The 13,735-nt window shown below is 48.5% G+C and overlaps 1 protein-coding gene across 4 annotated transcripts in view; it reads left to right on the forward strand.

Moving 5' to 3' along the window:
* The window catches only part of Def8 (differentially expressed in FDCP 8 homolog), an 18,387-nt gene extending 5,513 nt beyond the window's left edge, over positions 1–12,874 (forward strand). For all 4 annotated transcript variants that reach the window (XM_036187430.1, XM_036187428.1, XM_036187429.1 and 1 more), the window contains 9 exons: positions 3,094–3,243; positions 4,494–4,635; positions 5,777–5,941; positions 6,644–6,771; positions 6,888–7,001; positions 8,593–8,673; positions 9,464–9,604; positions 9,760–9,869; positions 11,088–12,874. In XM_036187430.1, coding sequence (XP_036043323.1) covers positions 3,094–3,243; positions 4,494–4,635; positions 5,777–5,941; positions 6,644–6,771; positions 6,888–7,001; positions 8,593–8,673; positions 9,464–9,604; positions 9,760–9,869; positions 11,088–11,190 — 1,134 coding nt within the window. In that variant the 3' untranslated portion in view covers positions 11,191–12,874. The remainder of the gene's footprint in view (positions 1–3,093; positions 3,244–4,493; positions 4,636–5,776; positions 5,942–6,643; positions 6,772–6,887; positions 7,002–8,592; positions 8,674–9,463; positions 9,605–9,759; positions 9,870–11,087) is intronic.
* Positions 12,875–13,735: the final 861 nt, after the last annotated feature.

Below are 13,735 nucleotides of genomic sequence, written 5' to 3' on the forward strand. Positions count from 1 at the left end.
ACGTAGGTGTTATCCACATCACAACACTTCCAGGTGGCTAGTGGTTCAGACATTCTCATGAGCTGGGGTGCAGCTTCCTTTCTAGATAGCCACTACTGTTGGGCTCAGTGACTCCCAAGTCAGCCAAGTCTGCTGGGTTTCAAATCATGGTACCTGGCCTCGTCTTCAAAATCTGAGGGTCTAGAGACAGCTTGGAGAAGGGAAGTGGAGCTCCTCTTTCATTCATTCATTCATTCATCCATTTATGTATGTATGTATGTATGTATGTATGTATGTATGTATGTATATATGTTAATTTTTATTTGAGACAGAGTCTCACCATATTACTTTGGCTGGCCTGGAACTCACTATGTAGACCAGGCTGGCCTTGAACTTAAAGAGATCTGCCTGCCTCTGCCTCCTGAGTGCTGGGATCAAAGGTGTGCGCCACTACGCTTAGCTCGTATGTATATAATTTTTATGTGTGTGTCTGTACACTAGAGATTAGACTCAGAGCCTTAGGAATGCTCAGGAATACAACTGAGCTGTATCCCCAGCCTCAAACCCCTCTCTCTTTCTTTCTTTCTTTCTTTCTTTCTTTCTTTCTTTCTTTTTTAAGTTTTTCGAGTCAGGGTTTCTCTGTGTAGCTTTGCGCCTTTCCTCGAACTCACTTGGTAGCCCAGGCTGGCCTCAAACTTACAGAGATCCACCTGCCTCTGCCTCCCCAAGTGCTGGGATTAAAGTGCTGGGACCACCATGCCCAGCTCAAACCCCTCTTTTAAAAAAGATTTATTTATTTTTATTTTGTGTGTTTATGTGAGTGGCTGCGTGTATATATGTACACCACATGTGTGCCTGTGGGGCCAGAAGAGGGTATTTATCCCTTGGAGCTGAAGTTATAGGCATCTGAGAAACACTGTGTGGGTACTGGGAACTGATTTAATATTTCTGCAAGAGGAACAAGTGCTTTTTTTTTTTTTTTTTTTTTTTTTTTTTTTTTTTTTTTTTTTTTTTTTTTTTTTTTAGGTTTTTAAGACATCATTTCTCTGTGTAGCCCTGTCCTGGAACTTACTCTGTAGAGCAGGCTGGCCTGGAACTCACAGAGATCCACCTGCCTCTGCCTCCCGAGTGCTGGAACTAAAGGTGTGTGCTAAACCACCCAGCTTGGAGCAAGTGCTCTTGACTACTGAGCTCTGTCACTCCAGCCCTCACTCTCCCATTTTTAACTTTTCATTTTGAAATTAATTCTTCCTAAGTTTCTGTGGCTAGCCTGAAACTTGCTTTGTAGCTCAGGCAGGTCTTGAATTTTTTCTGCCTCAGACTCTCAACTGGCTAGATTACATGCCCATGCCATCAGGCCCAGGGTGTTTCTTATCTTTTTTAACATGTCTCACACTTCCTCTTAGCCTCAAAATGAGCTCCAAAGAGGAAGGAAGGGCACCACTACCTTTCTGCCTGGGTCTTTTGAAAGCCCGTTGTGTGGAAGGAGGAGGGTGTCTCTTGAGGGCAGAGTCAGCTGACACCTCCCCTTCCCCCCCTCCCCACATGCTCTGAGGTCTGAACCTGGAAGCAGAGCATTCTAGGTCTGGAGCCTTAGCTAGGCTCGGAGCTTCTGGGTCAGTATGTGAGAAAGCACTCGGAAGTGCTGGGTCTGGGGTGAGAGTACCTTCAGGCAGCTTTCCTAGCTTCTTAGCCTTTAGGCCAGAGACCTCTTCCTCATTTTCTCAGCTTTCTTTTTAGAAATGAAACAGCATGGCTAGAAAGGCTATTGGATTTGGATTTCTAAAGAGGAAGTCTGTGTGTGTGTGTGTGTGTGTGTGTGTGTGTGTGTGTGTGTGTGTAATGTTGGGGGCCTCTGGCATGTTAGATAAGCACTCTACAACTGACTAACACTCCCAGCTCTTAGACATCATTCCCACCCCCATGAGACAAGGTTTCTCTCTACATAACTTTGGCTGTTCTGGAACTGGCTCTGTAGACTAGTCTAGCCTGGAATTCAGAAATCCACCTGCTTCTGCCTCCTGAGTACTGGATTAAAGGCCTGTGCCCCTAGGGCCTGGCATTTTTTTTTTTTTTCCTAGAGCTGAGGACTGAACCCAGGGCCTTGCGCTTGCTAGGCAAGTGCTCTACCACTGAGCTAAATCCCCAACCCCAAAACATTGTGTGTTTGGTATATGTGTCTGTACATGAGTACATGATATTTGTTTGTTTGTTTGTTTGTCTGTCTATCTGTCTGTTTGTTTGAGATAGGGTCTCGATATGTAGCCCTGGCCAGCCTGGAATTTGCTAAGTAGATGAGACTGGCCTCGAACTCACAGAGATCCACCTGCCTCTGCCTCACCTGCTCCACCTTATTTATTTATTTTGAGACAGTCTCACTGAATCTGGAGATCACTTATTCAGCCAGCCCAGCTGACCAAGGAACACCGGGGACCATCCTGTTTCCATTTCCCCAGCACTAGGGTTGTAGACTTGTTCTGCCATACACAGCATTTTATCTGTGTGCCGGGGTCCCCACTCAGGTCCTTATACTTGAATGGCAGGTACTTTACTGATTGTCATCTTCCCAGCCCCTTGTTTTGTCTTTAGGACAGGTTCTCAAGTAGCCCAGTTTGCTTCAAACTTGTTATGTAATTGCTATGTAACTGAAGATGACTTTAACCTTTTTTTTTTCTTCTCCCTGTTTTTGAGACAGGTCTCTAGCCCTGTCTGTCCTCCAATTTATTATGTTTAACCCCCATCTTCCTGCCTCCACCTTCTGTTTGGATTACAGACCATCAAGGGAGGTTTATTTGGTGCTGGGGACTGAACCCAGGACCTCGTGTATGCTAGACAAGCACTTTATCAACTGAGCCAGCTGCGGAAGTTGTCTTTTGGAAATTCTCCCAAATTGTTTAGTGACCTGTGGATAGATCGGTAGATCCAGCTAGGAACAGGGAGCATGAGTGGATTCTTAAGTGTTGCTAACCCTCCTGGGCCTTGAGCAAATCTTCATCTGGGTGAAGGAGCTGAGGTCTGCTATGTGCCTAAGTACTCATGAGGACATGTCGGCCTACCTTCCATGGGGAGGGACTTCCAGGTGGTCATCTGACTGTGGCCTTCCAACCTGGGTAGGGTCTTTTCCTGGCCTCTGATGTCCAGCAGCTGCGGCAGGCAATTGAAGAGTGCAAGCAGGTGATTCTGGAGCTGCCGGAGCAGTCAGAGAAACAGAAAGATGCTGTGGTGAGGCTGATTCACCTCCGGCTGAAGCTCCAGGAGCTGAAGGTGGGTGCGGACCTGCTCTGCCACAGATGTGCCTGGAGCATGGCTGGAACCGTGGGAAGCAGGAGGACAGGGTGCTGTTGCCTCCTTCCAGGGGTGGGGAGAGAAAAGCAGGGTGAAAGTGTAGGCTACTCACTTCCCTGATAGGACAGCCCCTCTTGATTTGGAGGGACAGAAAACCAATCCTAAGGTGCTCAGAGCAAAGGGAGGAAAGATTGTTTTGTTCACCATTTGGGGGGAGGGCAGGAGTCCCTGTACTCTTGATCTACTTTGTGTTGAATCTGCCTTCAGGTAGGCACTCAGAGGTGGCAGAGATGACCTCAGCAACTGAAACCTGTCTTTCCACAAGTTTACCTTTCTCAGTGTGGGCAGGAGGTCAGTGGTGACTGGTTAGCCAGGCCTGGGTCACGGTCACAAGCTTAGGGACATAATTGATTAGACTTGGACTATGTATGTGCTTAGTCCGGAAACCATCACAGCTGTTGGTGATTTTTTTTTGGGTGGGGGGTGGAGCTGAGGATTGAACCCAGGGCCTTGCACTTGCTAGGCAAGTGCTCTACCACTGAGCTAAATCCCCAACTCCGCTGTTGATGATTTTGTGACCACCCACTGAAGCAAGTGTGTTGACAACTCTGAGTTGTATGACCTGGGAGGAGTGGTAACCTGAGGGTGTCAGCAGGAGGTGATAGTGTATCATAGAATCCACCACAGCTTTTAGTCCCCAGCCTGTGTGGTTTTTGGCTTGGTTGTCGTTGTATCCCTGGTACTGACTCTGGAACTCTGGGAGTTTAAAGCAGAATATTCATTAGGGACTAGGTAAGGATAGATATGGCAGCAAGCATATGCCAAGAACAGTGCTTGTTTTCCTCATGAAAGAAAACCACTCAGTTGGTCGAGGCAATAGCCAGAAGTATTAGAGCCCTAGCTCATCCTTTCTGTTACTCTGCCAGATCCTGAAGGGAGTCCAAGGTCACCCTACCACAACAAACAGAAGGGCCGAGGCAACATCCCTCCTGCTTACAGGCCCTTGAGACTGTACAGCACCCAGATGCAAAGAGGCTGGGGAAAGTTGGGTGTGTTCTTGAGGGTTGGTACCCAGCTACAGTTGTGTTGCTAAGGAGAGAAGGGGAAGATGTGTTTGGGCTGAAACTCAGCATCTCTGCTACAGGGCAGTTCCTGGAAGGCATTAGCTGACCTTCTGGAGTGAAGGGAAGGAGCTACAGCTTAGCTCACCTATGACTTTTCCCCTTCAGGATCCCAATGAGGAGGAACCCAATATCCGGGTTCTCCTAGAGCATCGCTTCTACAAGGAGAAGAGCAAGAGTGTCAAGCAAACCTGTGATAAGTGCAACACCATCATCTGGGGTCTCATCCAGACCTGGTACACCTGTACAGGTAGGCCAAGACCAAGACCCACTCCTGTAGATGCTCTGCTCCCAGACGTGGGTCATGTTCAAGTGACTTGTCCAGAGTGTACAGAGGAGACCAGCGTGCCTGCCTTCACTGGCCGCGATTCTAGACCCGAGCTGTTTAGTATAGTGCTGATGAATCACAGAAGGTTTTTGAAATTAAAATTCACCTGAGTTGAATATGTAGATTAGTTTTATTATCTACTTTGCAAATGCTCGGCAGCCACCTGAGGCTGGTGGTTACCGTATTGGATAGTGCAGAGAGAGTATTGCAGAATAATGGTACTGTTCTGTATGAGAAACCAGATTAGGAAATGGCATGCTATGTCAGCCAGCGCTAGAAAGGAAAATTGAAAGGGGATAATATTTATAGGAGGTACAGTGGGTACTATTTTTGGTAAACTGAAAAGACTCATATGACAGTTTAAGCAAGCACTTGGAGGTCAGGGTGCAAGCCAGGAGTATTATCTAAGGAGGAAGGATGTAGTATGGGGGAGTCTTATATGCAAGGCTCTGTGGTTGATGTGTATCTATTGCCTGTGAGTTTAAATACCATGTCTAAGGGGAGGTGTAATAGAGGTACCATCAGGGGAGACCAAGGACATTTCTATATGTGCAATGAGGACTATACATGGGTGCTGAATACTTAGACTCTGGTTGCTAAGTTGAGCTGGAAGGAGGAGAGGGTTGTCTCTGATGAAGGTTGAGTGTTGTGTGAGGGGTGGTTGAGGTCAGTGCTGGTTGCAGAAATAAGTGAGGAGTCAGGATGACTCATGCTGTAGTCTCAGCCCCAGAGGATAGAGTCGCTGAAATCTGAGATAGATGGAGACAACAGTTGGGATGTAAGAGAGGAAACTTTACTGGAAAGCTTAGGTTTGATGGATGCTAATGGCAGGTTGACTCTAGATGTGTGAGTCATGGTTAAGAGACAAAGCTGGGGTCCAGAGACATGAGGATCTTTGAGATGCTGAGCTACTCAGTAGTGCAAGGAGAAAGTCTTGAGTTGATGTGGACACTGGAGGGGCACTGATGGGGTATGTGTGTGGAGCAGTCCAGCTGAAGGTCATCCTAGGCTGTGGCGATCCACACCACAACTTTTGAGAGATGTGGGTGTTTTCCTACTGCAGGGTGTTATTACCGCTGTCACAGCAAGTGCCTGAACCTCATCTCCAAACCCTGTGTCAGCTCCAAGGTTAGTCACCAGGCTGAGTATGAGCTGAACATCTGCCCTGAGACTGGGCTGGACAGCCAGGACTACCGATGTGCTGAGTGCCGGGCCCCCATCTCTCTGCGTGAGTGAACGATGGGGTCCTCTTCCAAGTTGGGGGAGAACAGTGGCAGAGCTGATCCAGGAAGGGCACCTGGTTGTTGTGCGAGAAAGATGTACTACAACAGCTGAGTGAGGCCAGCACAGTCCATGCGCCTTGTTCTGGGGATGTCACAAAGGGAAGTTATTGCCATTCCTTCAGGCCCCATGGGAATAGACAGTTTCTGGCTGTTTCGTGACTTGTCCAGGTCTCTCCAGGGCTGATCTCTGACCTCTGACTACAGTGCCTTTGTGTTCCCACCGTCACAGAGAGCCCACAAAGGCAAGGACTAGGGGGAAAGAAATGATGCTGCACTGGGGATATGCTTGCTTAGCATATATAAGGCTCTTGGTTTCATCCCAAGTGTGCAGAAGAAAGGAAAATGAAAACATTCTAGAGATGGAAATATTAACTACTGTGAACTTGTGGGGTCCCTTCAGGGGTTCTTTCTGTCTTCCTACTCTGTTGTCTCATTTTGCTGAGACACTGGGATGGCCGAGGGCCTCCTGGATGAGAATGGGTACGTCAAGTCTGGGGGGCGGGCCGGGGACCCCTAACTCAGCTTACACTTTCCTGCAGCCTTGGTGAGGGAGGATAGAGCACAGGGTGAGAGTCCTTGGGCAGGGAAGGCAGGCAGGCCTTAATCCCCCACAGCTGTCTGACCTTGGAACAACCTGGCCCCCACAGGAGGTGTGCCTAGCGAGGCCCGGCAGTGCGACTACACTGGCCAGTACTACTGCAGCCACTGCCACTGGAACGACCTGGCCGTGATCCCTGCACGTGTGGTGCACAACTGGGACTTCGAGCCACGCAAGGTTGGCTTTGGAGATACGGTGCTTGTGAGGGTGGGGAGCGAGAGCAGGCAGAGGGTGGGCATGTCTGGGCCCCACCAGTCCTCGCTCTGCCAGCCGGTCACTCAGCTACCCTGCAGGTGTCCCGCTGCAGCATGCGCTACCTGGCATTGATGGTGTCTCGGCCAGTGCTCCGGCTCCGGGAGATTAACCCTCTGCTGTTTAACTACGTGGAAGAGCTGGTGGAGATCCGGGTGAGGCTGGGCCCCGGGGAGGGTTGGGATGGACTTGTCCCCCCATGGGAGGCTCTGAGCAGAGGAGGTGGGCTACTTTCACAGGCTCCTTGCTATGTCTTGGATCAAAAATGTTACAACCAGCTGGGCGGCTGTGGCGCACGCCTTTAATCTCAGCACTAAGGAGGCTGAGGCAGGTTCTAGGCCAGCCTAGTCTACAGAGTGAGATCCAGGACAGGCACCAAAATTACACAGAGAAACCCTGTCTCAAAAAAACCAAAAAGAAAAAAAAAAAAGTCACAACAATAAAAAAAGAAATGTTAAATTCTCTAACAATCTCATTGAAAAAGCAGAATCTAGGGTGGTGGCTCATCCCTGTGATGTTAGCATTAGGGGCTTGGGTAGGAGGATCACTAGTGTGAGATCAGCCTGAGCTAGATAGTCAGACAGCTTGTCAGAAAGTGTGTGTGTGTGAGAGAGAGGGGGGGAGGGAGGGAGGGAGGGAGGGAGGGAGGGAAGGGGAGGAGGAGAGGAAGAGAGAGGAAAAGGGAGAAAGAGAATTTTAATTCTATCTGTCAATCAACTATCATTCTATCTGTCAATCAACTATCATCTATCTACCTATTTACCTACCTGTACCTAGCTGGGGATGTAGTTCAATTGTTAGAATGAAACTTAGATGCAGGAAGCACTGGGTTCAGCTCCCAGCATTGCATAAATCTCCATGGTAGCACATGTAGCTCAGGCTGACCTTGAATTTGATGTATAGCTGAGGTTGGTCTTGAACCTTGATCCTCCTGTCTCTACTTCCCAAGTGTGGGTATACAGCAGGTTTGTGCTTCTACACCTATCTAGTAGTATATTTTCTTCAGCTCAATAGAATCAAAATGTTATTATAATACATAATCAATATACAAAATTGTCAAGCTATTTTATTCTCTTTTTATGTGTACTATAACTTTGAATTCTAGTGTGTACCCTATACTTAGAGCAATCCAAGTGAATGCTAGACATTTCAGCAGCTCTATATGGCTTTTGGCCAATTGTAGCCAGAAGAGTCGGGGCTGAGGTCAGAAGGTGCTGTAGTTCAGGCAGGAGTTGATGATGTTGTGGGCAAGTTAGTAGAAAGGACTTAGATTCCATGTTTTAGGGGAGGGGTCTGAGCCAGAGCAAGGTGAGTGGTCAAGGCCAAGGCATTGATGAGCAGTATGGGATCTGCCTAGGATTTTGGCCCACTGTGTTGGATATGATTTAGTGCTGACCTGAAGAGGTGGGATGGGCCCACTGCTTGTCTCTGGGACTGAGCTAAGTGACATGGATGGGAGATCTCAAGAGGCATGTTTAATGAACCTCAAGATCCTATGTAGTCCAGAAATTGTGATTTGCATTTGAGATTGGCTAGACCATTCAGATGTACGACCATCTTGTGGAATTTGAGGGCACCTTCCCCAGTCTCTACTGACCCTGCTTTCACCCACAGTATGAGGAGAAGCCACCCTGTGAGCATGCCCTATAAAGCCAGTACAAAACGAACCCCTTAGCCTTACAGAAACAGCCGTGGTGCCACCAGTGTGCCACGGCTGAGATGTCCACCTGTTGTCTGTGTCTGCAGAAGCTGCGCCAGGACATCCTGCTCATGAAGCCATACTTCATCACCTGCAAGGAGGCCATGGAGGCACGCTTGCTGCTGCAGGTCAGACTGCTAGAGGGACAGGTCTCAGAGAGCCAGGGTGATCAGATGCTTCCTGCTCAGATTCTTCAGATAACACAGTAGCTAGATAGGTTGTGCTTCTAGCAGCCTTCCAAACTTTTTATTCTGGGAATATCATCTAAAACAAACTGTCAAATATTCTACACACAACAGTGTTCTCTGATGATCTGTTTGGGAAACTAAGATAAGCCATCATGGTGTTTAGCTTTCATGGAGGTGGCCTTGACCTTAGCCTCCTCAGGCAGGTTGAACAAAACACAGGTTTTCAGACTCACCCACTGCTTTGCTCAATAAGTAATCTCAGAGACCGTTCTAAATTGTGGGAATCCTGAGCAAGACAGGCTCACTTTTGGAGAGTGGCTGACGGGTCAGGAAGGCGAGGGAAATAGGCAGTCTGTCAGGGTGCGAGCACTGCATAGAAGCAAGCAGGGCAAAGGGGAAGAACTGGAAGGTATTAAACAGAGACCAGGAGCAGGAAGAGGCATGGATGGCAGGGGAAGCTGCTGTGAAAGGTGGGGAGCACTGAACAGCGGTCGTGGCTGGAGGGGCATTTTAGGTGTGTGCAACGGGGGCATATAGATGGGGAAATGTTGCCCTGGCCACATCTTCCCTTTGGAGCCTCCCGGTTCTTGAGGTCCCTATACAGACACCCTGTGAAACTTGTGGTTTCCACAAGAACCCTGGGCCCTGACAACAGGAGTGGCCCTGGGTGGTGAATGGGGGACACTTTCTCTGCATTTGGGGTGGGGTAACAACTGCTGGGTCTTGGCAGCTCCAGGACCGGCAGCATTTTGTGGAGAACGATGAGATGTATTCTACCCAGGACCTCCTGGAGGTGCACATGGGCCGCCTCAGCCGCTCGCTCACTGAGATCCACACGCTCTTTGCCAAGCACATCAAGCTGGACTGTGAGGTGGGTGTCCCCATTCCCTCTGTGATTATGGCCCTGTCTAGAGGAGACTCTTAGCTGTTCTGTCCACCAGCCCTCAGGGACAGGATTGCCCAGTGTGTTCCTGGCCTGAGTTGGCATTACTTGCCAGTCATTAATACTGATTCCCTTTCCAACAGCGGTGCCAAGCCAAGGGGTTCGTGTGTGAACTTTGCAAAGAAGGTGATGTGCTGTTCCCGTTTGACAGCCATACATCTGTGTGCACCGACTGTTCAGCTGTCTTCCACAGGTGGGTGTGGCCTGTAGCTCACTCTCAGGCGAGGTATTGAGTCTCCCCCTGCCCTCTAAGCAGCATGCCTTCCATTGTCCCTGGCTGCAGCTGGTCCTGTGAAGCCTGCTACCTGGGAGAGAGAAGGTAGACATTGGGGCTTTTGCTGTCTGGTGTTCAGAGCCCTTTGCTGGAGTTAGGCTCTGATGTGTATGTCCAAATTAAAAGTTCCACTAAGGGGCTAGGAATGTAGCCTAGCATGCATGAAACCTTGGGTTTGATTTCTAGTGCAGACTAGAGCTGGGCATGGTAGTACATGTCTGTAATCTTAGCCTGAAGAGAAAAGTTTAAAAACCAAAATAACAAAGGAGTCTGCTGAGCCCATCATACTTACAGTTTGGGAACCAGGGGTAGAAGTTGCATTAGCATTAATAAATGATAAGTGGGCTGGAGAGATGGCTCAGAGGTTAAGAGCACCGACTGCTCTTCCAGAGGCCCTGAGTTTAATTCCCAGCAACCACATGGAGGCTCACAACCATCTGTAATGAGATCTGGTGCCCTCTTCTGGCCTGCAGTCATATGTGATGTATACATAACAAACAAACAACAAACAAACAAATAAATCTTTAAAAAGTAAATATAGCCAGGCGGTGGTGGCGCACGCCTTTAATCCCAGCACTTGGGAGGCAGAGCCAGGTGGATCTCTATGAGTTCAAGGCCAGCCTGGGCTACCAAGTGAGTTCCAGGAAAAGGTGCAAAGTTACACAGAGAAACCCTGTCTCAAAAAAAAAAAAAAGTAAATCTTAAAAATAAGTAAATAAATGAATAGGTAAGAGCTCAGAGGGCTGACAAGATAGCTCAGTAGGTAAAGGAGCTTGCTACCAAGCCTAGTTACTTCAGTTTGATCCCTGGAACCTACGGGGTGGAAGGAGAACCACCTCCTGCAATTTGTTCCTGTCATGACATGTGTGTGCCTACCTCCACATGTGCAAGTACACACACACAACAAAGAAAAAAAGCTTAGAGCCTGGGTATGATTGCTGGAAGCCTGACTCTTCAGTAGAGGCTAGCACCTATGTACCAGGCTTTGTGGTCAATCAGAGTTGGAAGCAGAGTCTGCTTCTGCTCTAGGGCTGTGAGCATCTCTGAGCTTGATCGCTTATTTTCAGGAAGATACTGAGCGCTAGCCCAGGATGTAAAATTTTCTGTGCAGAACCCAGCCTGTCTTTCTAACCTCAGGGACTGCTATTATGACAACTCAACCACGTGCCCCAAGTGTGCCCGGCTCAACTTGAGGAAGCAGTCACTGTTCCAGGAACCTGGTCTGGATGTGGATGCCTAGAACACTGGAGGAGACACCGGGCACCATATCCTCCCCTCTGGCTGTCAACCTGCTTACATTGCCAGCCAGGTGTTCATTCTCCTCTGGAGACCCTCTTCATCTCTTTGGGGCCAGAAGGAAGTGACTGCTAGCCACCAGGACTCTCATTCCCCGGGTGCTTGCTGAGACTTGGAGTTCTGTGCCTGGCTGTTTATTGCGTGTGCTGCTAAAAGGGGTCAGAATGCTGCTTCCGCCCCACTGTAGGACTCCTTAGGCAGGGGAGCCTGGGTGTGACTCCCCAGGAAAGTGGGAGTCACTCTACTATGGCACAGAGCTCTCCAGTCCTTTACAACCAATCTTTCTGGGCCTTAGAGAGGGCCCTGCTCCTGTCTACACTACCCTGACAACTGGTCAGAAACTCCAGAGGCCTGTCCAGTGAGACCAAAGGAAGCCTCCTGACTGAGTTTTATGTTTGCTGTAGATAATTTAGGTTCTACTTAGAGGCTTCTGTCCCTCGTAGCACCTTGTCTCCTTAGGGCTTCAGGTTTTTTCTGACTGGGGCTGTTCACAATGGTGTCCCACGGACTATCTCAGCATCTTGAGAGTCCTCCTTCTCCTTAGTCTGTCAGTTCTGTGTGTTTCCCTGCCCTGTTTGTACAATAGGGAGGGAGGGGTCTGTGGAGCTTTTCTTGGCAGATACACCTGCCAAGCCTGCCATAGCCTAGTCCACTTTATCCTGGTGCTCTGGGCTGGGCCGCTGGGGACTCATCCTAAGGAAGATATCTCAGTCTCCAGTTACATAGATGGGACTGTGTCCCAGGAACAGGTTCAAGGTTAGGTTAGCTGGTCAGTTGTTGTTGGCCAGTGTGGCATTTGGGGACCAAATTTTCCCACAGAAGTCTGTCTGCAGGGCTCTGCTTAAAGATGATCAGTTACTGAGTTTTGATGTAGAAGCCCGAGGCCAAGAGCTAGGAATATTTGCTTGAGAGAGACCCAAGCAGGAGCTCTATGGCCCATGCAGGAAAGTCTAGGCTTTGAAGGTAGGCATGTCCTATAGCTTTCCAGTGAGGCACATTCCACCTCCGTGCACACACCCCATAAATCTTAGGGTAGAAGATGTGTAGAGTCAAGGGGCTCTCAGAATCTGGCTTCTGTCCTTCTTCCCTAGGAAGCAGGAATCACTTGTATCTGCCCCTTTACTCCCTGCCTGTGAATTGTCTTTGACACACACAGGTGGTGGGCAGAGGCCAAGGAGTGTCACAGCTTGGATTTCCCTCACCTTTAATGAGGCACAAGGGACGCCTCAGCTAGCAAGGTGAAGCTTAGCTTGCTGGCCTGTCTGAGGGGTGGATGGACATACTGCCACCTCTTTCTTGCTCCTCTGTACCACCAGGTAGCTTTACTCTTATTATTTTTTCTGTTTCAATTTTCCATCTGGAAAACAGGGAAAGTGGAGTTGACCTACCTCAGGGTGGAAGAATAAGGATTCCTTTGCTTGTGATGTGGGTCAGCAGCAGGTCCCTGTCCTGCTTCCTCTTTGGTGTTAAAGAGGGTCTTAAAACCAAATGCCCTTTTCCCACACCCCCAAATCTTTGTGTTTCTTACCATTGTATCACATTTCTGTCCTGTGCTACTGACCCTTCCTGAACCTCCTGTGTAATCAGCATCACATGTTCCCAGCTATAAATCATAGTGTCTAAAGAAATGTTATTAGTCTGGTGTTTGTTGAACAAGTGTGCCCCCCCCCCAACAATACACTCCAAACATCTTGGCCTTCCCTATTTCATGGGTTTGAGTATGATATTTGAGGATAAATACTATTTAGGGGTTCATTGGGAGAAACATTTATAATGGTATCAGACAAGGCCTGAGCCTTTTCTGACAATGTATAGAGAAATTTCCCAATTTTTCTTGGTCTTCATTTGGGTGAGATGGGATGCCCACACATGGGGTTTAGGTTCCAGGAATTTCACGTATTTTACCATTTCTCATGTACTTGTCATGCAAGGAATGCTCTGTAATAGGAACTTTGTTTCTCTGAAGCCCTTGATTGTCTTGTTTACCTAAGTATGAGACCATCCCATTGTATAATCATGGCAGACTCGGCAAGAGCTCTACTCGAGCTCCTGGGAACATCACTCATCTCTGTAAGCCAGGTGCAGAAAAAGTGCCATGATTGCAGTTCAAGGCCATGACCTTTGCCCTTGAATAGTGTTCTTAATGCACTGGCTTCAGAGGAACTACAAACACACTTTCAGTATGTCCCAGCATGGTGGTGTACTCCCAAAGTCTCAACACTTGAAAGAAGGGAATATCGAGTCAGAGGTCAGCTTGAGACATAGAGTGGGATAATGTTTTATGATCTCCCCCGAATAGAACACCCTCAAACAATTCAATCTTCATAGGCTAAATTGCTGTTACCCTATGCCAGAGAGAAGCCTAAGCACTTGGGGTTATTTCTTTCCTTCTATTGGCACACCCACACACCCACAGAAGACTCAGGATTGAGATGCCGCCAAACACAGGTCGGGGGCTGTAGCTGCACTTTGGATGTTCTCCACCTAGG

Source organism: Onychomys torridus, chromosome 5 (genome assembly GCF_903995425.1).
Source record: "Onychomys torridus chromosome 5, mOncTor1.1, whole genome shotgun sequence".
NCBI lineage: Eukaryota > Metazoa > Chordata > Mammalia > Rodentia > Cricetidae > Onychomys > Onychomys torridus.